The 27,591-nt window shown below is 56.9% G+C and overlaps 5 protein-coding genes across 5 annotated transcripts in view; 4 read left to right on the forward strand and 1 right to left on the reverse strand.

The window, feature by feature from the left end:
• Window positions 1–469, forward strand: part of NBEAL2 (neurobeachin like 2) — a 30,061-nt gene extending 29,592 nt beyond the window's left edge. Inside the window, exon 55 of the mRNA XM_088066809.1 lies at window positions 112–469. Coding sequence (XP_087922935.1) covers window positions 112–219 — 108 coding nt within the window. The 3' untranslated portion in view covers window positions 220–469. The remainder of the gene's footprint in view (window positions 1–111) is intronic.
• Window positions 470–1,551: 1,082 nt separating this feature from the next.
• On the forward strand, window positions 1,552–6,958 carry LOC102106582 (D-serine dehydratase-like). Its single transcript, XM_005532144.3, has 8 exons — window positions 1,552–1,624; window positions 2,483–2,632; window positions 3,510–3,790; window positions 4,580–4,766; window positions 5,721–5,842; window positions 5,918–6,107; window positions 6,179–6,284; window positions 6,450–6,958. Exons 1-8 carry the CDS (start codon window positions 1,605–1,607, stop codon window positions 6,537–6,539), a joined length of 1,146 nt encoding a protein of 381 aa, XP_005532201.1. The 5' UTR covers window positions 1,552–1,604; the 3' UTR covers window positions 6,540–6,958.
• Window positions 6,959–7,595: 637 nt separating this feature from the next.
• On the forward strand, window positions 7,596–10,297 carry LOC148185270 (uncharacterized). Its single transcript, XM_088055427.1, has 3 exons — window positions 7,596–8,444; window positions 9,303–9,387; window positions 10,173–10,297. Exons 1-3 carry the CDS (start codon window positions 7,596–7,598, stop codon window positions 10,238–10,240), a joined length of 1,002 nt encoding a protein of 333 aa, XP_087911553.1. The 3' UTR covers window positions 10,241–10,297.
• Window positions 10,298–10,580: 283 nt separating this feature from the next.
• LOC148185271 (death domain-containing membrane protein NRADD-like) lies at window positions 10,581–13,545 on the forward strand. The gene is made up of 4 exons (XM_088055489.1): window positions 10,581–10,590; window positions 11,002–11,176; window positions 11,715–11,821; window positions 13,396–13,545. The coding sequence occupies exons 1-4, from the start codon at window positions 10,581–10,583 to the stop codon at window positions 13,494–13,496; spliced, it is 393 nt and encodes a 130-aa protein (XP_087911615.1). The 3' UTR covers window positions 13,497–13,545.
• Window positions 13,546–14,308: 763 nt separating this feature from the next.
• The window catches only part of SETD2 (SET domain containing 2, histone lysine methyltransferase), a 55,080-nt gene continuing 41,797 nt past the window's right edge, over window positions 14,309–27,591 (reverse strand). Inside the window, exons 15-21 of the mRNA XM_014260700.2 lie at window positions 26,224–26,908; window positions 25,226–25,360; window positions 24,984–25,123; window positions 23,224–23,335; window positions 18,893–18,973; window positions 17,424–17,525; window positions 14,309–15,047 (exon numbers count right to left, since the gene is read on the reverse strand). Coding sequence (XP_014116175.2) covers window positions 14,886–15,047; window positions 17,424–17,525; window positions 18,893–18,973; window positions 23,224–23,335; window positions 24,984–25,123; window positions 25,226–25,360; window positions 26,224–26,908 — 1,417 coding nt within the window. The 3' untranslated portion in view covers window positions 14,309–14,885. The remainder of the gene's footprint in view (window positions 15,048–17,423; window positions 17,526–18,892; window positions 18,974–23,223; window positions 23,336–24,983; window positions 25,124–25,225; window positions 25,361–26,223; window positions 26,909–27,591) is intronic.

A 27,591-nucleotide genomic window follows, 5' to 3' on the forward strand; every position in this document is an offset into this window, starting at 1 on the left:
GATGGAGAAGGGGATGAGGACTTTGGAACGGGATGGGGATGGAGAAGGGGATGAGGAAGGGGATGGATAAAGGATTTGGGGATGGGAACGGCTCTCACCCCCCATCCCCAGGTGCGGCCGGGCCAGTTCCACCGGCGGCTGTGGCGCTCCACGCGGCGCATCTCCCAGGTGTCGGCCGGAGAGACGGAATACAACCCCTCCCCCGAGGGCAGGGCCTAGGCGGGCACCCACCACCCAGCCCGGGGGTCCCGTGCCCCCCACACGGACCAGGGGACCCCCGGGTACCCGCCCTGCCCGACATCCGTGGCCTTATCCAGCCCCGCTGGGGTGTCCAGCCCTCCCTGGGCTTTGGGGAGACGCTTCCCCCGTTCCTGCAGCGGGGTGGGGGGCAGGAGGAGCTGGGCACCCCTCGCTGGGAACGGGGGGTGACACAGCCCCCCCGCCGTGCTGGCCAGGAGCCAGCAGCGTGTGGCTGTCCCACTCCCCCCCCCCCCCCCCGTTATTTTTTATTTCTATCCATTTTTAGAGCTTTTACAGAAAAAGAATTGTTATTAATAATTAATAATAATAATAATATATCTGTGGGAAATCCAGGTGTGAGGCCCATGGCTGCCCCAAGATGGGGAAACGGCCCCTCCTGGGTGTGTCCCCCCCGTGTCCCCCCCACTCCGCTGTCCTGCGTGGGGGGGCGCGGGGACACTGCTGTCACCAGTGGGGCGGGGCTCGGTGACACTTCATCCACGTGCCACAAGTTTGGGGGGTCCCAGCAGCTCTGCACCCCCATCTGATGAGTTTGAGGGGTCCCAACAGCTCTGCACCCCCATGTCATGAATTTGGGGGGTCCCAGCATCTCTGCACCCCCATGTCATGGGTTTGGGGGTTTCCAGGAGCTCTGCACCCCCATGTCACGAGTTTGAGGGGGTCCCAACAGCTCCACACATGTATCACAAGTTTAGGGGGTCTCAGCAGCTCTGCACCCTCATTTGGGGGGGGGGGGTCTCAGCTCAGAGTTTGGGGAGAAGTCAAACATCAGAATTTGGGGGGTCTCAGCAGTTTCCCACACGTGTCATGAGTTTGGGGGGGGTCTCAGCAGTTTGACCTGAGTAGTTTGACCCCTGTCCTCCCAGGATCCCCCAGTTTCTCCAGCATCCTCCCAGTATCCCCCAGACGTGTGTCACGAGGTTGGGGGGGGGGGGTCTCAGCAGTTTCCCACACGTGTGTCATGAGTTGGGGGAGCTCTCAGCAGTTCCCCACACGTGTCACGAGTTTGGGGGGCTCTCAGCAGCATCAGCTGTGTCCCCCCATGTCCCAGCGGGGCCCGTGGCTCCCCAGCAGCCCCCCACCCACTCCACCAGCTCGAGCAGCCTCAGCCCCCCCGTGTCGCGGGTTTAGGGGCTCTCAGCCCCCGGAGCACGCCCAGCTCCCGGCGCTCCCTCCCGGACCCGGCTGTTCCCGGAGCTGGCAGCCGCTCCTGGCCGCTGGCCGGCCCCGCCACCCCGGCGAGGCCCCCGGGCTGCCACTGACCCTTGTCCCCGCTCCTTGTCCCCGCGTCACGCGGGGCACCGGAGCCAGCCGGGAGCAGCCAGGAGCAGCCGGCCGGAGCCATGGACGGACACACGGACAGGTGGGCAGGGCAGGGAGGGGACAGCGCCAGGTCGCTCTGCTGGAGGCTGTTCCCGTCCCGCTGGAGGTTGGATTGGTGTCCCTGTTCCCGGATTTTGGCCCCGTCCCGAGTGACCCAGTTCCGGGCATCCTGTTCCCAAGGTTCCCTTCCCCCTCCCAAAAATGTCCTTTTTCCCAGTGTCCCTGTGCCTGGTGTCCCTCTGGCCCGTGTCCCCATCCCAGATGTTCCACTGGGGTCCGTGTATCCCACTCCCAGCTTTTCCGTCCCAGTTTTTCGATCCCAGGTTTCCCACTCCCAGGTTTCCCATCCCAGGTTTTCCACTTCCAGCTTTTGCATCCCAGGTTTCCCATCCCAGCTGTCCCAGTCACAGTTTTTCCATCCCAGCTTTCCCAGTCCCAGGTTTCCCACTCCCTGTTCCATAGATTCCAGTCCCAGGTATTCCTGCTTCCGGTCTCCGTATGCAAGGTGACCCAGGTTGTCCCCGATGTCCCCGATGCCCCAGGCTGTCCCAGGTTGTCCCCGATGTCCCAGGCTGTCCCCAATGCCCCAGGCTGTCCCAGGTTGTCCCTGATGTCCCAGGCTGTCCCCGATGTCCCAGGCTGTCCCCAATGCCCCAGGCTGTCCCAGGCTGTCCCTGATGTCCCAGGCTGTCCCCGCTGTCCCGCTACTCCTTTTCCCACTCTCCCAGTCCTGCTATCCACCTGCTCCAGGAATCCCCTGGATGATGCCCCAGGAGGGAGGGCCACCACCCAAACCCCCCCTGGGGACAGGGACGGGCACGGGCGGGTTTGGGGGTTCAGGGTGGGTTTAGGTTCGGGGGGTTCCCAGCAGGTTCCCACCCCCTCCCCACATTCCCAGCTCGTGGCTGGGAGCCCCCCTGGAGCAGTTGCCCACCCCGGCGCTGATCCTGGACCGGGCCACGCTGCACGGGAACGCCGAGCGAATGCGGGAGCGCTGCCGGGCGCTGGGGCTGCGCCTGCGGCCCCACGTCAAAACCCACAAAACGCTGTGAGTGAGACCCCAGCGCCCCCCGTTCCCCCCGGGGTCTCCTCAAAACCCCTCCGGCATCTTCCCACATCCCTCCGTGTCCCCACTGTACCCCTCAACCTTCACCCGGTTCTCCCCACCAGCATCTCCACATCCTCACCCCAAAATCCTTCTCCAGCATCCCCCCTGTCCTCCCAGTATCCTCCAGTTTCCCCAGTATCCTCCTGGTATCCCCCAGTTTCTCCAGCATCCTCCCAGTATCCCTCACCATCCTCCTGGTATCCCTCACCATCCTCCCAGTATCCCTCACCATCATCCCAGTATCCCTCACCATCCTCCCAGTATCCCTCTCCATCCTCTCCAGTATCCCTCACCATCCTCCTGGCATCCCTCACCATCCTCTCCAGTATCCCTCTCCATCCTCTCCAGTATCCCTCACCATCCTCCCAGTATCCCTCACCATCCTCTCCAGTATCCCTCACCATCCTCTCCAGTATCCCTCTCCATCCTCCACAGTATCCCTCACGATCCTCCCCAGTGTCCCTCACCATCCTCCTGGCATCCCTCACCATCCTCCCGGTATCCCTCTCCATCCTCCCCAGTATCCCTCACCATCCTCTCCAGTATCCCTCACCATCCTCCTGGTATCCCTCACCATCCTCCCAGTATCCTTCACAATCTTTCTGGTATCCCTCACCATCCTCTCCAGTATCCCTCACCATCCTCCCCAGTATCCCTCACCATCCTCCCCAGTATCCCTCACCATCCTCTCCAGTATCCCTCACCATCCTCCCAGTATCCCTCACCATCCTCCCAGTATCCCTCACCATCCTCCCAGTATCCCTCACCATCCTCCAGGTATCCCTCACCCTCCTCCTCCCTCCATCCCGGTTCCCAGGGAAGGGGCGGCTCTGGCCACGGGTGGGACGCGCCGTGGCATCGTGGTGTCCACGCTGGCCGAGGCGCGGTTCTTCGCGGCCGGCGGTTTCGATGACATCCTCTACGCCTTCCCGGTGCCGCGCTGGCGCCTGGCCGAGTGCTCAGCGCTGGCCCAGCGCCTCCAGGAATTCCAGGTGCTCCTGGATAGCTCCCAAGGGCTGGAGCTGCTCCTCCAGAACCCCCTTCCTGGCGGGAAGCGCTGGCTCGTCTGGCTCAAGCTGGACTGTGGGAATGGTCGGGGTAGGTGAGCCCCAAATCCCAGCCCGGGGTGTGGAGAGGGGACATCGTGTCCTGTCCCCAGGGGGGGTCAGCCGGGGTGGGCTCTGGGCTGGGATGCTCCGAGTGATCCCAGCTCCAGCACCCCGACCAGGATGGGACATTGAAACCTCCCAAAAGTCGTTAATCAAGGATGTTCCTCAGGGAATGATGTCCCGTGTCCCTCCAAGCCCTCAGATCCTCCATCCCATCCACAATGGAGCATCTCAGCCCCTCCAAAATTGTAATTTAAGGATGCTCCATGGGAAGGGATCCCTGTGTCCCTCCAAGCTTCCATCCCACCCATGATGGAGCATTTCAACCCCTCTAAAATTGTTATTTAAGGATGTTCCATGGGAAAGGATCTTCAGATCCTTCATCCCACCCACGATGGAGCATTTCAACCCCTCCAAAGTCATTATTTAAGGATGTTCCATGGGAAGAGATCCCCGTGTGTCTCCAAGCCCCCAGATCCTCCATCCCACCCATGATGGAGCATCTCAACCCCTCCAAAGTCATTATTTAAGGATGTTCCATGGGAAGGGATCCCTGTGTCCCTCAGATCCTCCATCCCACCCATGATGGAGCATCTCAACCCCTCCAAAGTCATTTTTCCCAGCCCAAAAAACAGGCCAGAAGCGACCCCAAAGCCCCATCCCCATCCTTCCCAACCCCATTCCCACATTCCCACCTCCAGAACGCTCCATGGGGGCCCTGTCCCAGCGCGTCCCCCCCAGCAACTCCCTCCAACCCCTTCCCACGTCCCCTCCCCAGCCGGGATCCGTCCCTCGGACCCCGAGGCTCTGGGCCTGGCCCGCGCCATCGCCGTGGGCTCCCCGGAGCGGGTGACACTGGTGGGGGTCTACGCCCACTGCGGGAACACCTACGGCTGTCGCGACATCCCGGCCATCCAGGCCATCGCCAGGGACACCACGGCCGCCGTGCTGGAATTTGTCACCGCGTGAGTGGCCGGGATGAGCGGCATTCCAGGGATTTGGGGACGCCAGGGGTCACGGAGGCGGCTCTGGGTTGGAAATGCGAATCGCCCCCATAAAGGGGCCCTCAAAGCCCCCCTCGGGGGGAGCCGGGGGGTGGTGGCGGCGGCGCCGGCCTTTGATGTGGCTGCGGTGTCGGGTTGTGACCCGGGCCATTGTCCCCTCCCTCGTCCCCGCCACCCTTTCATCCCGGCGGGGGTCCGCATCCTGCAGGGAATTGCGGCCGGATGGGAAAAGGGGGAGGGAGCTCCAGGAACGGTGATGTCCCCACCTGGGGACACGGCCTGGGGGTCACCGGCCCGCCCCAGCCCGGGTCGTGGTGGGGAACCCCCGAATGCCACCCCCTCCCCAAAATCTGGGCACATCTGGGGGTTGCTCGGGCACATCTGGGGCTCCAGAAATATCGGGGAGGGGTCTCGGCACCACCGAGGGAGCCCTGGCACATCCCCGGGGGGGGATTTCTGGCACATCTGGATGATCTCTGGCACAGCTGGGGCCTCCCGGGCACATCTGGCAGCACCCTCGCACATCTTGGGGAGGTGCCCGGCACCTCTGGGGGCTCCCAGAACCACCTGGACGGGTCTCCAGCACCTCTGGGGGCTCTCAGACACATCTGGGAGTGCTGTAAAACATCTGGGGGGTGTCCCGCTCACACTGGTGGATCTCGGGCACATCCGGGGGGGATCTGGAGGGACACACACCAGCCCTGAGCCTTTGAGGGGGCTCTCGGGCACATCCGGCTGGCACCTGGGCACATCTGGATGTGTCCCCAGCACACCTTGAGTTCATCCCTGCCACATCTGGGTGGCTCCCTTGGGTGTTTGTGGGGGGCTCCCTGGCACATCTGGGGCACCCAGAGGCGCAGGACCCACCTCTGGTCACTTGGGGGTGACCCAGAGGTGCCCTCCGCGTGTCCCCAGGCTGCGGCGGGAGGGGATCCCGTGTCCGCAGGCCACCATCGGCTCCACGCCGTCCTGCAGCCACCCGGTGCCGGAGATGTCGCAGCTCACCGAGGTGCACCCGGGCAATTACCTCTTCTACGGTGAGCGGGACGGGTCCCCCGGGACCCCCCGAGGGTGCCACAGCTCCGGGCTGAGCCCTCGTCCCTCCCTTCCAGACCTGCAGCAGACCCAGCTGGGCTCGTGCCGGCCCGAGGAGGTGGCGATCCGCGTCCTCAGCAGGGTGATCGGCCACTATCGCCACCGCGGGCAGCTGCTGCTGGACTGCGGCTGGGCCGCCCTGAGCCTGCACGGCCGCGACCAGGGACCCCCGGGCTGTGCTGCCATCGAGGGCCACCCCCAGCTCCGGTGACACCCGCGGGGGGCTGCGGGGTGAGGGAGGACGGGAGGGGCGGGAGGTGACACCAGTGTCCCCGCAGGCTGGTGGGGCTGACCCAGGAGCACGGGCAGGTGGAGGCTGTGGATGGGGAGTTGGATTTCGAGCAATTCCCGCTGGGAAGCACCTTGGCGCTCATCCCGTTCCATGTGAGTGTCAGCGCCGCGTGTCGCCGCTGTCCCCGTCTGTGTCACAGCTCAGTGTCCCCTGTCCCAGCTCAGTGTCCCCTCTGTCCCTGTCCCAGCTCAGTGTCCCCTCTGTCCCTGTCCCAGCTCAGTGTCCCCTGTCCCAGCTCGGTGTCCCCTCTGTCCCAGGCCTGTGCCACAGCCGCCATGCACCCCGTGTACTTCGTGCACGCTGCCGGGAAGGTTGTGGAGCTCTGGCACCCCGTGCGCGGCTGGTAGAGAGGAGAGAGAGGAGATTCCGGGGGGTGAACCCGCACCCAGACCCGCACGGGGAGCCGGACCCCGCACCCGCACCCAGACCCGCACCCAGACCCGGACCCTGGACCAAGACCCGGACCCTGGACCAAGACCCCGCACCCACTCCAAGTCACTCTGTGCACCCAACGCTGGGGTCCCACAGCCCCGCTGGGGTCCCGCACCCACATCCAAACCCTGCACCCACGGCCAGGTCCTGCATCCACACGGGATGCTGCACTCACTCCAAGACCCTGCACCCATTCCTGCATCCTGCACCCATCCCTACATCCTGCACCCATCCCTGCATCCTGCACCCATCCCTGCATCCTGCACCCATCCCTGCATCCATCCCTGCATCCTGCACCCATCCCTGCACCCCACACCCATCCCTGCATCCCCGAACCCCACACCCATTCCCACACCCTGCACCCATCCCCGCACCCATCCCCACACCTGCACCCATCCCCACGCCCATTCCCACACCCTGCACCCATCCCCACACCTGCACCCCACACCTGCACCCATCCCCACGCCCACCCCCACACCCTGCACCCATCCCCACACCTGCACCCCACACCTGCACCCATCCCCACCCCCACCCCCACACCCTGCACCCATCCCCACACCCTGCACCCATCCCCACGCCCATCCCCTTACCCCACACCCATTCCCACACCCCACACCTGCACCCATCCCCGCACCCTGCACCCACTCCACGTCCCCCCACCCACGCCGGGATGCTGCGCCCACTCTGAGACCCCCGCGCTCCCCGAGGCGCTGCACCCACACCGAGGCTCAATAAAGCTGCTTCTCCCGCTTCCAGGCATTTATTCCCCCGGGGAAGAGCCGTGGGGAGGTGGAGGGGGGGAGGGGGTGACGCCGCCCCTCCGGTGCCCTCGATCCCAGCCCGGACCGGTCCGGCCCAAGTTGGAGCCGTCCCGATGGGAGAGCCCCGGGCGGGACTCGAACCCGCGATCTCCGGGGCTGAGAGGGGCAGGGCTCCAGGCTTGGCCACGCCCCTCATGCTCCGCGCAGCCAATGGGAGCTCGCCCCGCCCGGCCCTGCCCGGGGGAGCCACGCCCAGCCCGGCCCGGCCCAGGCGCGAAGGGGCGGCCGAGGGGAGCCGAGAGAGACCGAACCGGGACCGAGGGGAGCCGAGAGAGACCGAACCGGGACCAAACGGGGAGCCGAGAGAGACCGAACCGGTACCGAACCGGGACCGAGGGGAGCCGAGAGAGACCGAACCGGGACCGAGGGGAGCCGAGAGAGACCGAACCGGGACCGAGGGGAGCCGAGAGAGACCGAACCGGTACCGAACCGGGACCGAGGGGAGCCGAGAGAGACCGAACCGGGACCGAGGGGAGCCGAGAGAGACCGAACCGGGACCGAGGGGAGCCGAGAGAGACCGAACCGGTACCGAACCGGGACCGAGGGGAGCCGAGAGAGACCGAACCGGGACCGAGGGGAGCCGAGAGAGACCGAACCGGGACCGAGGGGAGCCGAGAGAGACCGAACCGGGACCGAGGGGAGCCGAGAGAGACCGAACCGGGACCAAACGGGGAGCCGAGAGAGACCGAACCGGTACCGAACCGGGACCGAGGGGAGCCGAGAGAGACCGAACCGGGACCGAGGGGAGCCGAGAGAGACCGAACCGGGACCAAACGGGGACGAGCCGAGACCCAGCGGGACCGAAGGGAGCCCAACCGGGACCCAGCAAAGTCGAACGGGGCCGAACCGGGACCGAGCGGGGCCGAACCGGAACCGAGCGGGGCCGGACGGGACCGAAGCGGTTCGGAGCGGTTCGGGCCCCGCTCGGAGCGGGGTCCCGGGCCGGACCCGGCGATGCGGCCGCTCCCGGTGCCGCTGCTGCTGCTGCTGCTGAGCCCGGTGCGGGCGGGACGGGACCGGGATTGGGATCCGGATGGAATCGGGATCGGGATTGGGACCGGGATTGGGACCGGGATTGGGACCGGGATGGGGACCGGGATTGGGACCGGGATTGGGACAGGGATTGGGATCCGGATGGAATCGGGATCGGGATTGGGAAAGGGATGGGACCGGGACCGGGGCCGGATCTCCCGCTGCCCCCGGGGCGCTCCGGGTCATTCACTTCGTGGCTTTTGTTGAAGTTTTTTGGGCTTGGTTCGGTTAATTTTGGGCCATTTCTGTTCTGTTCCTTTTCTTTCATTTTATTCCGTTTTCCTCCATTTTTCCCTCTTTATTTTCTTTTATTTTCCTGGTTTATTTTCTCTTTATTTTCCTTTTTCTAATTTTATTTTCAATTCTATTTTAACCACCCTTTCCAGTTTTTTTTTTAGTTTTATTTTCCTCTTTTACTTCATTCTCCTTTTCTGAATTTCACTTTATTTTCCTCTTTTGATTTTCCTTTTTAAATTCTACTTCATTTTCCCCGTTTTATTTCATCCTATTTTATTTTCCTTTATTTCCCTCCTCCCACTTTAATTTAGTTCAGCTTTTCCCTTCTTTTCCTTCCTTTAATTCCGTTCATTTCTCTTCGTTCCTTCCCATCTCAACGCCTTTGATCTCGTTTTTATTTACTCTTTTATTTCCTTTTCCCTCTTTCCTTTTGATCCGTTCCTTTCCCTTCCTCATCGTTGTTTATTTTTCCTGTTCCTCAATCCCCCCCTCCCGCTCTTCCCACGGTTTTGGGGCCGGGATCCCGCTGGGAATGAGGGGCAATGGGATGAAGGGGAAACTGAGGCAGGCGCCTGGCTGTGCCCGCAGGTGCCAGCCCGGGCCGGGGGGTGTCCCCCGTGTCCCCCCGGTGTCCCCGAGCCCTGCGACAGCCGCTGCCCGCCCTGCGCCCGCAGTGAGTACCCCAAACACCCCGAACCCCAAAAACAGCCCCAAAATAACCCAAAAACAGCCCCCAAAAACACCCCAAACAGCCTGAACCCCAAAAACACCCTAAAAAGAGCCCCAAAAACATCCCAAACCCCCGAACCCCCAAAACACCCCAAAAATAGTCCAAAAACAGCCCAAAAACAACCCCAAAACACCCTAAAAACAGACCAAAACCACCCCAAAAACAGCCCCAAAACCACCCCAGATATAGCCCCAAAAAACACCCCAAACCAGCCCCCAAAACATCCCAAAGACAGCCCAAAAATACCCCAAAGCTCCCTAACCCCCAAAACACCCCCAAAATAACCCAAAACCACCCCCAAAAACACCCCAGGTATAGCCCCAAAAATTACCCCAAAATCAGCCCAAATCCGCCCCAAAAACACCCCAACACAACCCCAAAACACCCTAAAACCAGACAAAAAACACCCAAAAAACAGCCCCAGAAACAACCCAAAAACATCCCAAAAACAACCTCAGAAACACCCTAAAAACCAACCCCAAAGCCAACCCCAAACCATCCCAAAAACACCCCCAAAACCACCCCCAAACAACCCCCAAAACGCCCCAAAAAAAACCCCAAAACACCCCCAAAACACCCCAAAAATAGTCCCAAAAAGACCCCAGAAACAGCCCCAAAACACCCCAGAAACAACCCAAAAATAGTTCAAAAAAAGCCCCCAAAACAGCCCCAAAAACGCCCCAAAACACCCCAAAATCCACCCCAAACCCCCCAATTCCGCCCCCCAGCGTGGAGCCCCGCGGAGGAGGAGCCCGAGGAGCCGTGCCCGCCCTGCCCGCCCTGCACCCGTGAGTGACAGCGCCCCCCGGGGGGTCCTTTGTGCCTCAGTTTCCCCTTTGTGCCTCAGTTTCCCCTTTGTGCCTCAGTTTCCCCTTTGTGCCTCAGTTTCCCCTTAATTTCTCCTTATTTTCCCGTTTTCATGCCTCAGTTTCCCCCTTTGTGCCTCAGTTTCCCCATGTTGCCCCTTAATTTCTCCTTTTGTGCCTCAGTTTCCCCTTTGTGCCTCAGTTTCCCCTCTTCGCTCCTTGATTTCCCATTTCCGTGCCTCAGTTTCCCCTTTGTGCCTCAGTTTCCCCATGTTCCCCCTTAATTTCTCCTTTTGTGCCTCAGTTTCCTCTTTGTGCCTCAGTTTCCCCATGTTCCCCCGTAATTTCTCCTTTTGTGCCTCAGTTTCCCATGTCCTGCCTGCCTCAGTTTCCTCGTGTCATTCCTTAATTTCCCATATTGTGCCTCAGTTTCCCCTTTGTGCCTCAGTTTCCCCTCATTGCTCCTTAATTTCCCGTTTCCGTGCCTCAGTTTCCCTTTTTTACCTCATTCCCTTTTGTGCCTCAGTTTCCCTTTCTTTCACGTTCCCCCTTTTTGTGCCTCAGTTTCCCCCGTTTTCTCCCGTTCTCCCTTTTTGTGCCTCAGTTTCCCCTTCCCCCCCTCGTTCCCCCCTCATTGTGCCTCAGTTTCCCTCAGGGGGTGACCCCCAAACCGGGGCTCTCACCCCCGCCCCTCTCCAAGGGGAAACTGAGGCACAGTATCCTCTTTCCGTGTTTTCGGGGGTTCCCCCAGGCGAGGCGGCGGCGCCGCTGCCCGAGGTGACCCCGGGGGTGTCGGGGGAGCCCCGGGTGACGCCGCCGGTGTCGGGGTCCCCCCCCGAGGCGCCCCCCGGGGACATCATCCCCCTCTACTGCGCGCTCCTGGCCGCGCTCGTCGTGGGGCTCGTGGCCTACGTGGCCTTCAAGTGGTGAGTGCGGGGCCGGACCGGGACCGGGACCGGGACCGGGACCCTGACCCTGACCGGAACCGGGGCCGGGACCCTGACCCTGACCCTGACCCTGACCGGAACCGGGATCGGAACCGGGACCCTGACCCTGACCGGAACCGGGGCCGGGACCCTGACCCTGACCCTGACCCTGACCGGAACCGGGATCGGAACCGGGACCCTGACCCTGACCCGGACCGGGACCGGGACCGGGGCCCTGACCCTGACCCGAACAGGGACCCTGACCCGAACCGGGACCCTGACCCTGACCGGAACCGGGATCGGAACCGGGACCCTGACCGGAACCGGGACCCTGACCCTGACCCTGACCCTGACCCTGACCGGAACCGGGACCGGAACCGGGACCGGGACCCTGACTGAGACCGGGACCCTGACCATGACACTGACCGGCACCGGGACCCGGACCCTGACCTTGATCGGGACCCCGACCCTGACCCGGACCGGTACCGGTACCGGGACCCCGAGCCTGACCGGTACCGGGGCCGCTCTGTCCCCGCAGCTGCCGCGGCTGCCGGAGGAGGCGGCAGCTGCACAAGGCCCGGGACGCGGGGGACGCCGAGAAACTGCGGGGGGACAGCGGCGTCTGCGGGGGGCCCCAACAGCCCCGTGAGCGGCCCGGGACAGCGGGACAGGGGCTGGGGACAGGGGGACAGGGGCTGGGGACAGGGGACAGCGGGACAGGGGCTGGGGACAGGGGCTGGGGACAGGGGGACACGGGACAGGGGCTGGGGACAGGGGCTGGGGACAGGGGGACACGGGACAGGGGCTGGGGACAGGGGGATGGCGGGACAGGGTACAGGGGACAGCGGGACAGCGGGACAGGGGACAGGGGGATGGCGGGACAGGGATTGGGACAGCGGGACGGGGATTTGGGGAGGGTCAGGATTTGGGGGTACCTGAGAATTTTGGGGTGGACGGGACGCGACGGGGATGGGATGGGGATGGGGATGGGATATGGGATATGGGATATGGGATGGGATATGGGATATGGGATATGGGATGGGATATGGGATATGGGATATGGGATGGGATATGGGATATGGGATATGGGATATGGGATATGGGATGGGATATGGGATATGGGATATGGGATATGGGATGGGATATGGGATATGGGATATGGGATATGGGATGGGATATGGGATATGGGATATGGGATGGGATATGGGATATGGGATATGGGATATGGGATATGGGATATGGGATAGGGGATATGGGATATGGGATATGGGATATGGGATGGGATATGGGATATGGGATATGGGATATGGGATATGGGATATGGGATATGGGATGGGATATGGGATATGGGATATGGGATATGGGATATGGGATGGGATATGGGATATGGGATATGGGATGGGATATGGGATATGGGATATGGGATGGGATATGGGATATGGGATATGGGATGGGATATGGGATATGGGATATGGGATATGGGATATGGGATGGGATATGGGATATGGGATATGGGATGGGATGGGATATGGGATGGGATATGGGATATGGGATATGGGATGGGATATGGGATATGGGATATGGGATATGGGATGGGATATGGGATATGGGATATGGGATGGGATATGGGATATGGGATATGGGATGGGATATGGGATGGGATATGGGATATGGGATGGGGATGGGATATGGGATATGGGATGGGATATGGGATATGGGATATGGGATGGGGATGGGATATGGGATGGGATATGGGATGGGATATGGGATGGGATATGGGATGGGATATGGGATGGGGATGGGATATGGGATGGGATATGGGATGGGATATGGGATGGGATATGGGATATGGGATGGGATATGGGATATGGGATATGGGATGGGATATGGGATATGGGATAGGGGATATGGAATATGGGATATGGGATAGGGGATTGGGGATATGGGATATGGGATATGGGATGGGATATGGGATATGGGATATGGGATATGGGATATGGGATATGGGATATGGGATATGGGATGGGATATGGGATGGGATCAGTGGGATGGGATGGGATGGGGATGGGGATTGAATGGGATCATGGAGCGCCTGGATGGGGTCGGGAAGCCCCCGCACGGGCTCGGGGGTCCCCCACATCTCCCGGGGGGCGGGTCGGGAAGCGGCCCCGGGGGTCCCGGCGGGAATTGCGGGGTGCTGACCCCGTCTGTCCCCGCAGCGCCCCCCGAGGTCCCGCAGCGCCAGGAGGAGCCGGGAGAGCTGGAGCGGCTCCTGGAGCTGGGAGCGGTGGCTCCGGGCGGTGTCACCTCCGCCGTGTGACACCCCCGGCCGCTCCGGGCGGTGTCACCTCCGCCGTGTGACACCCCCGGCCGCTCCGGGCGGTGTCACCTCCGCCGTGTGACACCCCCGGCCGCTCCGGGCCGCGCTCCCGATTCCCGGGGGAGTTTTTTTTACGTGGCTTTTTGTACTTTTTTAGGGATTCTTGGGGGTGGGATGGTGGATGGGCATTAAAGGTGTCACCGGGTGCCACCAGCGTTTGTGTCCTCGGCTGTGTCCGTGCGTGTCCCGAGTGTCCCCAGGTGTCCCGGGTGTATCCCCGTGTCCCTTGAGTGTCCCCAGGTGTCCCTTTGTCCCTGGAATGTGTCCCCAGGTGTCCACGAGTCACCAGGATCCGTGTCCTCGGTGTCCCCAGGATGTGTCTCAGGTGTCCCTCTGTCCCCACCCCCGTGTCCTTGGGGTCCCTGGGATGTCCCCAGGTGTCCCCAGGGTCACATCCCAAGGATGGGACCCCTCAGGTGTCCCTGGGATTGTCCCCACGTGGCCCGAGGAGGAGGAGGGGACACCCTAAAGATCCCAAGGTGGCACCAGGGACAGAAAAAGCCCCAAAACGCTCCCAGGTCACCCTAAACTTCCATTCCCAGAGGCTCCAGATTCCTGGGAATGCTGAGGGTGACAGGAGCTCCCCAAAGGAGAGGGGACATCCCAAACCAGGTCCCCCTTGTGGCCCCACCCAGCCTCGATTTTGGGGTTTGGTTTGGGGTTTTTTCTTTTATGGTTTTTTTTTTTCTTTTGATTTTTTTATTTTTTTCTCTTTTTTTTCTCTTTTTTTTTTTTTTTTTTTTTTTTTTACATAAAAAGTTCCGTAAAAATTGGATAAAGTAAAATGCTCGAAGCAGTAAAATCAATCTTATCAACATGGCCAGAAATCCGCAGTATTTACAGGGAAAAAAACCTCGCAGAACCGAAAGTTAAAACCGAGGAAACAACCAAAAATATTAAAATTAAAAATAAAATAAAATAAAAATAAAATCCGGGAATAAGCCCCAAAATCAACATTCCCGTGGGATTGGCATTTTTGGGGCTGAAAGCAACAGGGGGGAAAAAAAAGCAAATTATTATCAATATATTCACATATAGGTTAAAATATAATACAGAGTTTGGGAGCAGCGCCGGGAGAGCCGGGCTTGGGAAAGCCTGGATCGGGAAAAGCGGGCTCGGAAAAGCCCGGCTCATCCACGGCGACGGGAACCAAGTTTTGTTTTCTTTAAAAAAACCCAAAATCCATCGTCGGCATCATCAGAATAATAATAATAATAATAATAATTAATAATAATAATAATAAATTCACAGGTTGGTGGCTGGGAAGGCGAATCCCGCTGGGAATCGAGGCTCCCGAGGGCTGGGGGTTGTTGTTGTTTTTTCCAGGGGCTATTCCAGCTCCGTGTCCTCTTTGGGCTTGTAGAGGATCCCGAATTTCTGCATGTACTTCTTGATGTATTCCTTGGTTTTGTGTTTGACGTTCTCGTTGCACTCCAGGTCCTCGGGGTTCTTGCAGTACTTGAGCTCCTTGTTCATCACTCCGTGGGTCAGCTGTGGGCGGGAGGGAAAGGAGCGGGAATGCAGCGGGAATGGCACGGGAATATCGTGGGAATGCAGCGGGAATATCATGGGAATATCATGGGAATATCGTGGGAATGCAGCGGGAATGCAGTGGGAATGGCACGGGAATATCGTGGGAATGCAGCGGGAATGCAGCGGGAATATCATGGGAATATCGTGGGAATGCAGCGGGAATGCAGTGGGAATGTCGCACGAATTTCACGGGAATGCAGAGGAAATGCAGCGGGAATATCATCGGAATGTCGCGGGGATGTCGCGAGAATGCAGCGGGAATGTCATGGGAATGCAGCGGGAATGTCATGGGAATGTCATGGGAATGCAGCGGGAATGTCATGGGAATGCAGCGGGAATGCAGCGGGAATGTCATGGGAATGCAGCGGGAATGCAGCGGGAATGTCATGGGAATGCAGCGGGAATGTCATGGGAATGCAGCGGGAATGATGCAGGAATGTCATGGGAATGCAGCAGGAATGTCATGGGAATGCAGCGGGAATGCAGCGGGAATGTCATGGGAATGCAGCGGGAATGTCATGGGAATGCAGCGGGAATGCAGCGGGAATGTCATGGGAATGCAGCAGGAATGTCATGGGAATGCAGCGGGAATGCAGCGGGAATGATGCAGGAATGTCATGGGAATGTTGTGGGAATGTCGTGAGAATGTCACGGGAATGTCGCGGGAATGCCGGAGTCAGGCCCGGAATTCCCGCTGAAATCCCCGGCCGCTCCCTGGGCTGCTGTGCTCCTACTTCCCAAATATCTCCTCTGATTTCCAAATATTCCCTGAGCCACTGTCCCATTATTCCCCAAATATTCCCTAAATATTCCTAAAATATTCCCCAAATATTCCCTAACTATTCCTGAAATATTCCTGAAATATTCCCCAAATATTCCTGAAATATTCCCCAAATATTCCCTAAATATTCCTGAAATATTCCCTAAATATTCCTGAAATATTCCCCAAATATTCCTGAAATATTGCCCAAATATTCCTGAAATATTCCTGAAATATTCCCCAAATATTCCCTAAATATTCCTGAAATATTCCCTAAATATTCCCTAAATATTCCTAAAATATTCCCCAATATTCCCCAAATATTCCCCAAATATTCCCTAAATATCTGTCAGTGTTCCCTCAGTATCTGCTGTTCTTTTCCAAACATTCCCAAATTATTTTCCTGTTATTCCCCAAATATTCCCTATAACTCCCTAAATTACTTTCCTATTACTCCCCACACATTCCCCAAATAATTCCTAATATTCAATTTTTTATTATTTCCCAAATATTCCCTAAAGATTTCCTATTTTTATGCCAATATTTGCAATAATTCCCCAAATATTTCCCATTATTCCCAAACATTCCCTAAATTACTCTCCTATTATTGCCCATATATTCCCCAAATATTTTCTATTATTCCCCAAATATTCCCCCCTCAGCCCTGTATTCCCAAAGTCCCAAATTCCCTCGTGTTCCCAACTCCTTGACCCCCGTGTCCCTGTGTCCCCTCCATCCTCGGTGTCCCCACATCTCCGTGTCCCTGCATTTTCCATGGTCCCACTTCCCAAATTCCCGTGATCCTGCACTCTCCATGGCCCCACTTCCCAAATTCCCGTGATCCTGCACTCTCCATGGCCCCACTTCCCAAATTCCCGTGATCCTGCACTCTCCATGTCCCCACTTCCCAAATTCCCGTGATCCTGCACTCTCCATGTCCCCACTTCCCAAATTCCCGTGATCCTGCACTCTCCATGTCCCCACTTCCCAAATTCCCGTGATCCTGCACTCTCCATGGCCCCACTTCCCAAACTCCATGTGCCTGTGTCCCCATGTCCCCATGTCCATGTCCCACATCTCCATGTTCCCATATCCATGTCCCACATCCCTGTGTCACCACATTCCCATATCCATGTCCCCACGTTCCCGTATCCATGTCCCACATCCCCGTGTCCCTGTACCCTCCATGTCTCCATGTCCCCGTACCCCGTGTGTCCCCGTGTCCCTGTGCCTCTGGATCCAAGTGTTCCCAAATCCTTCTGTTCCCACGTCCTTGGATCCCAGGTCCCTGTGACCTCCATGTCCCCCCATCCTTGTGTCCCCCACATTCCCACATTCCCACATTCCTGCGTTCCCACATTCCCACATTCCCACATTCCCACATTCCTGCGTTCCCACGTTCCCACATTCCCACATTCCTGTGTTCCCACGTTCCCACATTCCCACATTCCTGTGTTCCCACGTTCCCACATTCCCACATTCCCGCATTCCCACATTCCCACATTCCTGTGTTCCCACGTTCCCACATTCCTGCGTTCCCACGTTCCCACATTCCCACATTCCCGCGTTCCCACCTTTCGTGCCAGGTGTTTGAAGTCCTCAGTGGTGGTGATCCGGCCCACCTTGCAGTCGGGTTTCCGGTACGGATTCAGGCACTGCACGATGAACTGGGACATCTGCGGGAGACAGTGCTGGATGCGGCTCCCTGCTCCCATCCCATCCCATATCCCATATCCCATATCACATCCCATATCCCATATCCCATATCCCATATCCCATATCCCATCCCATCCCATCCCATATCCCATATCCCATATCCCATCCCATATCCCATATCCCATATCCCATCCCATCCCATATCCCATATCCCATATCCCATATCCCATATCCCATCCCATCCCATCCCATCCCATATCCCATATCCCATATCCCATCCCATATCCCATATCCCATCCCATATCCCATATCCCATATCCCATATCCCATATCCCATATCCCATATCCCATATCCCATATCCCATATCCCATCCCATATCCCATATCCCATCCCATATCCCATATCCCATATCCCATACCCCATATCCCATCCCATATCCCATATCCCATATCCCATATCCCATCCCATATCCCATATCCCATATCCCATATCCCATATCCCATCCCATATCCCATCCCATATCCCATATCCCATATCCCATCCCATATCCCATATCCCATATCCCATATCCCATCCCATATCCCATCCCATATCCCATATCCCATATCCCATATCCCATCCCATATCCCATATCCCATATCCCATATCCCATATCCCATATCCTATCCCATCCCATCCCATATCCCATCCCATCCCATATCCCATCCCATATCCCATATCCCATATCCCATATCCCATATCCCATATCCCATCCCATATCCCATATCCCATATCCCATATCCCATATCCCATCCCATATCCCATATCCCATCCCATATCCCATATCCCATATCCCATCCCATATCCCATATCCCATACCCCATATCCCATATCCCATATCCCATCCCATACCCCATATCCCATCCCATATCCCATATCCCATATCCCATATCCCATATCCCATATCCCATATCCCATATCCCATCCCATATCCCATATCCCATACCCCATATCCCATATCCCATATCCCATCCCATACCCCATATCCCATCCCATATCCCATATCCCATCCCATATCCCATCCCATCCCATATCCCATCCCATATCCCATATCCCATATCCCATATCCCATATCCCATCCCATATCCCATATCCCATCCCATATCCCATCCCATATCCCATATCCCATACCCCATATCCCATCCCATCCCATATCCCATCCCATCCCATATCCCATATCCCATCCCATATCCCATATCCCATCCCATATCCCATATCCCATATCCCATATCCCATCCCATCCCATATCCCATCCCATATCCCATATCCCATATCCCATATCCCATATCCCATATCCCATCCCATCCCATCCCCCTGATCCCATCCCATTCCCGGATGATCCCTCACCTCTTTCCTGAACACCTCCTTGCTTTTCTTGGCCAGCTCGCTGGACGTGTCGGCTTCCGCCGTCTTGGGCTTCTTGGAAGACTGGAGAGGGGAAAGGGGGATGGGAACGCTGGGAATGGGGGATGGAAACGCTTCCCTGCTCCAGCCCCGGGCACAGCGCTCCCAGCCCAGCCGGGCAGCGCTTCCAGCCCTTCCCAGGGAGATTCCCAGTCCATTCCCAGGGAGATTCCCAACCCCTTCCCAGGGAGATTCCAGCCCCTTCCCAGGGAGATTCCCAACCCCTTCCCAGGGAGATTCCCAGTCCATTCCCAGGGAGATTCCAGCCCCTTCCCAGGGAGATTCCCAGCCCAATCCCAGGGAGCTCCCCATCCCGATGCTGGCACGCTCCTTGCCCTGATCCAGGCACAATTCCCAGTCTGATCCCGGCACATTCCCAGCCCAGTCCCAGCATTTCCCAGCCTTGCTCCTGGCCCAATCCCCAGCTCGTTCCTGAAACATTTCCCAGCCCAATCCTGGCACAATTCCCAGCACGCTCCTGGCCTGGGAGGCACAGGGACCACTCCTCGCTCTTGTTTTCTTTGGAAAAAAAGCTGGAAAAAGAGCAGGAATGGCTCCTGGGGCTGGTCCATAGTGGGAGCAATCCCTGTGCCCGTGGATTTCTTCCAGGAATTCCCTGGGAGGGCTGGGACCCCCCACAAGCATTCCCAGGGATTATCTTCAGCTGCAGTCAGGATAAAGGGAATTTTCTGGGAATTTCTGGCTGCTTCCCTGAGCACCGATCCCTGATTTATTCCCGGAGGAGAATCCACTCCGGCTGCGCCCCGGAGCCCATCCCCTCCCGCCGGATCCGCTCCCACCTCCCACATCCCGAGATCTCCTTGGAGCCCAGGGAGGGAAAAGCAGAATCCCTGCACCGTTTTTCTGGGATCCAGCTCATCCCAATTTGGATTCCAAGGGCGGGAAGAGCAAATGGATTTGTTAAAGGTTTGGAATGCTGGGGGAGATTTCCCTGCTCCTTCTTCTCTTTGATGATGTCCCAAGATTTCTTTTAATTCAAAAAAATCCCACTTTTTTAAAAGGATTTAACACGGAAAAAAAAGCTGGAAAAATTCCCTTTTGATCCCTAAAATCGTGCCTGGCTGGAGGGCAGAGCTGCAAATCCCGGGAGAGAAGGGATGGGGTGGGAATCAGCCGTGCCAGGGAGCCTGGGCTCAGCTTCAGAGGGCTGGGAATGGGAATGGGAATGGGGACGGGAATGGGGACGGGAATGGGAATGGGGATGGGAATGGGAATGGGGATGGGAATGGGGATGGGGACAGGAATGGGAATGGGGATGGGAATGGGGATGGTGATGGGGATGGGAATGGGGATGGGAATGGGGATGGGAATGGGGAACAGATGGCTCCGGATGGCTCCAGCACCAAAGACTGCAGCACTCCATCAGCAAACCTTTCATCATTCCTAAACCCCTTGTCATTCCCAAACCATTCCCAAATCCAACATTTCCAAACCCCTGACATTCCCAAACCCCTCGTCATTCCCAAACCCCTCGTCATTCCCAAACCCCTTGTCATTCCCAAGCCCTTCCCTATCTTGACATTCCCAAGCCCTTCATCCTTCCCAAACTCTTCGTCATTCCCAAACTCCTTGTCCTTCCCAAACCCCTGGTAATTCCCAAACCCCTTCTACAACCCCAAATCCTTCTCCACCAATCCCTTCTCCACCCCAAATCCTTCTCCACCAATCCCTTCTCCACCCCAAATCCTTCTCCACCAATCCCTTCTCCATCCCAAATCCTTCTCCACCAATCCCTTCTCCATCCCAAATCCTTCTCCACCAATCCCTTCTCCACCCCAAATCCTTCTCCACCAATCCCTTCTCCATCCCAAATCCTTCTCCACCAATCCCTTCTCCACCCCAAATCCTTCTCCACCAATCCCTTCTCCATCCCAAATCTTTCTCCACCAATCCCTTCTCCATCCCAAATCCTTCTCCAATCCTTTCTCCATCCCAAATCTTTCTCCACCAATCCCTTCTCCATCCCAAATCCTTCTCCAATCCCTTCTCCATCCCAAATCCTTCTCCACCAATCCCTTCTCCATCCCAAATCCTTCTCCAATCCCTTCTCCATCCCAAATCTTTCTCCACCAATCCCTTCTCCATCCCAAATCCTTCTCCAATCCCTTCTCCATCCCAAATCCTTCTCCACCAATCCCTTCTCCATCCCAAATCCTTCTCCACCAATCCCTTCTCCATCCCAAATCCTTCCCCATCCAAACCCTCTCCATGTGGGAGATTGGGATTGGCAGGGAAAGATGAGGAGGAGGAGGAGGAAGGAAGGAAAACTCCGTTTCCAAGCTCCCCCTCGTGCCAAGGTGCCAATTCCTCCTTGGAGAACCCTTCCTGATTTTAGGCTAAAATTCCATTCTGGATTTATTTTGATATCAAACCCTCCTTATCAAGGCCTTCCTCCCTCACCTCTCCAAAGTCAAATCCCATAATCCAAAGGCTGCCAGGAAAACTAACGCAGGAAAATCCCCTGGAACGGCGGGAAAATCCCTGTTTTCCAGCCTCTGGAGGAGACGGGAATGGAGCAGCCACAAAGATGGGGGGGAAAAGCAGCCTGGGATGGGATCGAGAAGCCAAATGTTTGGGAAAACTGGGATTCTCTTTTCCAGCAGCTGGGATCTGCTCCACTGACACCAACCTTTCCATGGAGCAGGGACAAACTGATCCCAAATCCAAGCTTTTTCCATCTAAAAGGATGCAAAACTTCCAGCATCCAGCCCAGTGTTCCTGCTGGGCCGCTCCCTCAGGAAAGCCGTTTTCCAAGGGAAAAATGGGATTTTGAGTGTGCTTTAAGGGAATGGTGATCCTGGCTTCCCGCTCCTCTTGTGCCTTTCCATCAGGATCCTCCCCCACGGCCCGGGAACACCAGGAATAGCAGCGGCAGCCGTCGGATGCCGGGGGTTTCATCCCTCCTGGGTGGGTTTAATCCACCCGGGAAAGGTGTGGGGTGGAGAGGAGGGTAAAAAATCCCAGGAATGTGGTTGTAATGTCAGGCTGGAACGGCCATGGGAATTCAGTGCCAGGAAAAAATCCGACCTTCCGGCCATCCTGGCCCAGAAGAAAAGGAATGAAAAGCTCTGGAGTGAGCAGGAACCACCTCAGCCTGAGGTCAGGAATGAGGGATTCAGGGAAATTCAGGGATTTGGGGTTTGGAGTGAGCAATAAAAGCTGGAAGGAGCAGCCGGTTCACGGCTGAGGTGAAACCCTTGGATGGCCACCTCGGCTCCTCTTTATCCCGATTTATGGGATAAAATCCCACATTTCTGGAATCACCTTCCCCTGCTGCTCCCTCTGCTGCGCAGGCAGCACCGAGACCCTCAGAATTCCACAGGAAAACAACTCCCAAACTGGAATTTCCTCGCTCAGGAGAGCCCAACCTTCTCCCCAGCACCTCGTTCCCATCCCAGGGATGTTCCCAAACATCTCCAAGCTGCTCTCCACCACTGAACTTCAGCTCATCCCTCCACAGGGATGCATTTCCCAGCTAATCCAGCTCCAAAATTCCCTCTGGAGCACCCAATTAACGTTTTCTCGCTCATTCCCAATATCCTTCGACAATATTTACAACCCCAAGATTCCTGGAATATCAGGGAATGTCGTGGGATAAATGTGACGCTGATCCAGGGATAAGAATCCTTGAAAAGGCTTCCCTGGATTCTTCTGTGGAAGCAGCAGCCCCTTGGCTGAGCAGGGAGTGCCAGCTCTGAGCTCATTTTCCAATTAACTTTTTTTTCCAGGGAGATAAATATTTGTCCGTAATTTTGCCGGAGTGAACTCGCCAGGATTCCTGGCTGGAGCACTCGGAGGCGTTCCGGGAACGGGATTAACCCTTGGGATCCTGGCAGCACAGGGAAAGGCAACAGCAGCAGCCATGGGGGATGTTCCTGGGTGCTGCAGGATGGACAACACCTCCAGGAAAACCCCGGGAATGTGGGAGCACCCAAGCAGCGGGAAAAACGACTCCTTTCTTTCCATGGATTTTCTCCAGCTTTTTAAGGAATCAGGAAGGTATGGGAAAGGCTCCTGAGCCACACCCTTAGTTTATCCTTTTTCGGTGTCATTCCCCCTCATTCCCATTTTTCTGGCCAGCTCCACACAGAGGTTGGAATTCCAGGGAACTCCGGTGTCCGTGGCGGAACAGCCGAGCCCCGAGCGCGGCCAACGGAGCCACCCCGAAGGATCCGGGGTCACTTCTGTCCCCCGGGATTTGGAGCTCCCCAAATCCCCACGGATCCCCCATCCCAAGGATCCGTGTCCCTCACCTTCATGGGGTTCTCGTCATACGTGGGGGTCCCGAGGTCCATCTCGGCCTCGTGCTCCAGGCTGGCCTCGTCCCCGGGGCTGTCCCAGGTGGGAGGATCCCACTGGGTTTGTCTGGAGGGAGGAAAACAAATCCAGGTCACCTCCTGGGAAAAACCGGGAGCAGCTCACGGATTGTGTCACCGACGGGGACATCCGGGTTCCGTCGGCCATCGGAATTCCCGACAGGCGGAATCCCCGGCCTCGCTCTTAACTCGGAGGTTTCCAAGTTGGGGAAGGTTAAAAGCGAGCAGGAAGAAGTGAAAAAACGGGAATCTGCACCATTTCCCACCACGGTGACGCTGTGGGATCAAGGGATGCTCATCACCGGGATGGAATTCCCAGCGTGGAAAGGTGGGAATATCCCACCAAGGCTCCCGTGGGTCTCCTCAGCTCATCCCAAGACTTCCAAACAATTCACCAATTCCTGCTCCACCGGTTTGGATCCCAGGTGTTTGAAGGTCTCCTGCTCCGCCAGGGAGCAGGGAGGAATCCAAAAGGGAGATGGAAAAGATTCATGGAAAAGATTCATGGATGCAGGGAAAAGTGTGCTGGGAACACAAACTGCCAGCAGGAAACGGATATGGAAGACATTATTCCTGCTTATCTCCATGGATTCTTGTGGATCTCCCATGGAGTTGGGAGATTTAAAGAAAGTCCCTTTCAGAAGCTTAAAATTCATTTTAAAATTCCAGGTAAATTCATCAGGGATTGATCCAAAACCTGCTTCTTTCCAAAACCGATGGGAAAGGTGTAGGAAAAACCTTGGGAAAATCACGTTAGGGCTCAAGTCGTGCCAGGGGAAGTTCAAGTTGGATGTTGGGAAAACTCCTTGATGGAAAAGGTTGTCCCTGGACAGAGGTGGGGGAGGAATCCCAGAGGAACCTCCTGTTGGGAGTCTGGGATACAGAGTGTGTGCCCTTGTTTCTCATCCTTAGTTTTAAGATCCAGAAAAACACTGAATTTCATAGAACATGAAATTCATGAGCGTGTTTTCACGGTGATACACGAGAACAAATGTTAAAGTGAGATGGAAAAAGCTCAAAGTGTGAGTGTGTAGATTAGAAAGTTTTCTTAAATCACCGGGTGAAAAAGTTTGGATAACGGGAGACAAGACTGAGGATTCAGGGTGTTGTCTCTTGTCCTTCTTTCTTCTTCATGTTCTTCTCCTTGAGGTTTTTGGGTGAAAGTGACTGGACAGAAAATGCTGCAGTGAAGCACAGAGGTGATGGGTCATTGAGTCATTAAGAAAATTAATTTACATGGCTATTGTTAATTGGGTAAAAATAAATATGAAGATAAAAGAACTGCGTATTTCAGGGCCATTCTGTGCATCAGACACAAAGTGAGCCATCTTCTGATTGTTGTACCATCCGAAGAAAGAAATGTACCAGATTGCGAAGATTAACCTTGTGCAGCCAGCCTAGAAAAACCTGTCAAGTTTTGTGATGACCTTTTAATAAACACCAGAAACAAGATTCTAACGAGCTGGGGAGTTTTCTTCCAATCATAAGAACTGAGATAAGCAGGGCTCCCCATCAGGGAGGATCCCAAAAGAATTCAGTCCAAAGGAAGCTGAGAAATCCAGGAAGAGAAAGAAAAATACAGAAGAGGTGCAGCAGAATCAGAGAAACAGAAAAAGGATTCTTTTAGAGAAAAGTTACACCTCTGAGCCCCGTGGATGTGGCACCTGGGGACAGGGCTTGGTGACATCCACACTCACCTGGTGACCACGTGGTAGTAGTAGATCTTCCCCTCGGGATCCCGGGCCGTTTTCCAGTTGGGAGGGAGGACGATGGTTTTGGGTTTGGGAGGGGAAGGCGGAGGCAGATCCAGGAGGTTGTTGGTGACCACCAGCTCCGGCTGCAAACGGAAAAGAGCGGAGAGAACGTGGTGAGGGCTCGCCAGAGGTGCCCTGGGCAGCTCTTTATCCCACGGGAAAACCCTCGGGAAATGGATGCTCACCTGCTGGATGGGCTGGGGCTGCCCGGCCGCCACGATGGCGGTGACGGCGGCGGGGGGCTGCACGATGACTCCCTGCGGATGAGCCGTGTAGATCTGCTGGCCCTGGATGTACTGGAGACCCGGCTGGGCGTAGCTCTGCAACAGGGAACCACGCTCAGCTGCTTCTCCCAAAAACACCTCGGCAGCAGGAGAGCAGCTCCCACCAGGCCAGGCTGCTCCAAGTCCCATCCAGCCAGGCCTCCGACACCTCCAGGGATCCACAGATCCTCTGGGAATTCCATCCCAGCCCCTCCCCACCTTCCCAGCCAGGAATTCCTTCCTGATATTATCCTTGGATCTTTTTTGTAATATAATTAATTCTGGTAGTTGCAGACTCCATTTCCAAAAGCCAGCGGAAGTCGAGCTCCCACATCCACGTTTTACTCATTTACTCAGCTTTTATCCACAAATCTCCCTTCAACAGTCAACAAAGCAAAATATTCCTGCAAACTTGCAAATTCCTGATTGGCCCCAACAACTATGGAATCATCATCCCTGGATGTTCTCAATATTCCCCATCCCTGGATGTTCTCAATATTCCCCATCACTGGATGTTCTCAATATTCCCCATCCCTGGATGTTCTCCATATTCCCCATCCCTGGATGTTCTCAATATTCCCCATCCCTGGATGTTCTCAATATTCCCCATCCCGGGATGTGTCCAGGATCCCCCATTCCAGGATGTTCTCAATATCTCCCATCCCTTGAAATGTCCAAGGCCAGGCTGGACGGGAATTGGAGCAATCTCCAAATTGGAGAAGGTGTGGAACTGGATTCTCTTCACGGTTCCATCCCACCCCATGCATTCCAGCACTCCATGATTCTCCAGAAAAAACCCTGGAAAATCTGCTTTTCTCCTCCTCTTGGGCAGGAAGAACGAAGAAGACTCTCCAATAAGAGAAACACAGCGTGAGCAACTCCGAGTGTTCCTCCAGCTGGACATTCCCAGCTGGAATTACCTGGACGATGGGCGGGGTGGTCTGCGAGTAGGGCGAGGTGACTCCGTAGACGGTCTGGCAGGTCTGGCCCTGGTAGTAGATGGCGGGTTGGGATTGTGCCGGGGAGTAGGGCTGCTGGACAGCCACCGGCTGCTGCCCGGAATCCCACACCCCGTAACTCTGGCTCTGCACCGCCCCGGCCGCCGCCACCGGCAGCACGGCCACGTTGGGCTCCTGGTGCACCACGGCGTCGCTCTGCGCCACGTACTGCGGCGCCGTCACCTCCATGGCGGCGGCGGCGGCGGCCACGTGCTGCACCACAGGCACCGGCTGCGGGGCGCTCAGCGCCGGCTCCGCCGCCGGCCCCGCCAGAGTCTGGGAATGCTCGTATCCCGCCGGAGAACACATGGAGTCCATGCTGGGCGTGGGCAGCAGCACCTTGCCGGCGTTGGGGTTGCTGGGATCCACGTAGGCCTGCATGGGGTAGCCCGGAGGGTATCCCATGAAGCTGTGGTGGGGAGTTCCGTAGCCCATGGAGTCGTAGGGAAGCGGGGACGTCATTCCCAAGTTTTGGAGCTGCTGTTGTTGTTTCTGGGCTTCCCGTTGGGCCACCTCCTGCTCGAAGAGCTTGCGGCGCTCCTCCGTGGACAGCTTGTTGCGGTCCTTGGGCCGGACTTTCTTCTTGGAAGATGCCGGGGTGTCGTACCTGGAGAGAGGGAAGGGGAAAACCCCAAGTGAGGCCTCAGGAAGCTGCGGGCCCTTCCCTGCTGCTCCAGGGACAGTGGGAAAACCTGGAATTCCCAACAACATCCCCTCTTCTCCAGCTGTAGAGAAACAGCTGCCGGTCCTGCTCATCCACAGGGAGCCTGGGATGAGCAATCCCAATGGACTGGCCAACCACAAGTTGTCTGGAGCAGCTGCTCCGGGATACCTGGAGAGGGAGGGAACATCTCCAAGAGAAAAGTCATCATCTGCAGGATATCCCAAACAGGCCCTGCCGGAAACACTCTGCCATGTTTTCCCAAAGCAGGACAAACGAGGAATTTCCAAGAGGTTCCCGAACAGGAGCAACCTTCCCTCCCCAAATTCCAGAGCTGGGGTGAGAATTCCATCTTTCTAGTCCAGAACCTCCAGATGGGAGCTGCAGACACGGCAAAGAACAAGGGAATCACGAGCAGCACATTCCTGTTTGGAATTCTGCTCGTTCCCAGACCGCAGCTCCAGCTCCAAAATATAATGGTGTGGATGGGGTTTGTTTTAATTCCTTAAGAGTTTTCATCCCAAAACACGCAGCAGCTGGAAGGATTTTTCCAGGGAATTAAAGCAAGAGGGGGGAAAAAAAAAAGCCTAAAGACTTTGATCAAAGCCCAGCCGAGGAAAATTTCAGAT

The sequence above is a fragment of the Pseudopodoces humilis genome, chromosome 1, assembly GCF_049639895.1.
Source record: "Pseudopodoces humilis isolate 2021_Gansu_Grassland_sample_001 chromosome 1, ASM4963989v1, whole genome shotgun sequence".
Lineage (NCBI taxonomy): Eukaryota > Metazoa > Chordata > Aves > Passeriformes > Paridae > Pseudopodoces > Pseudopodoces humilis.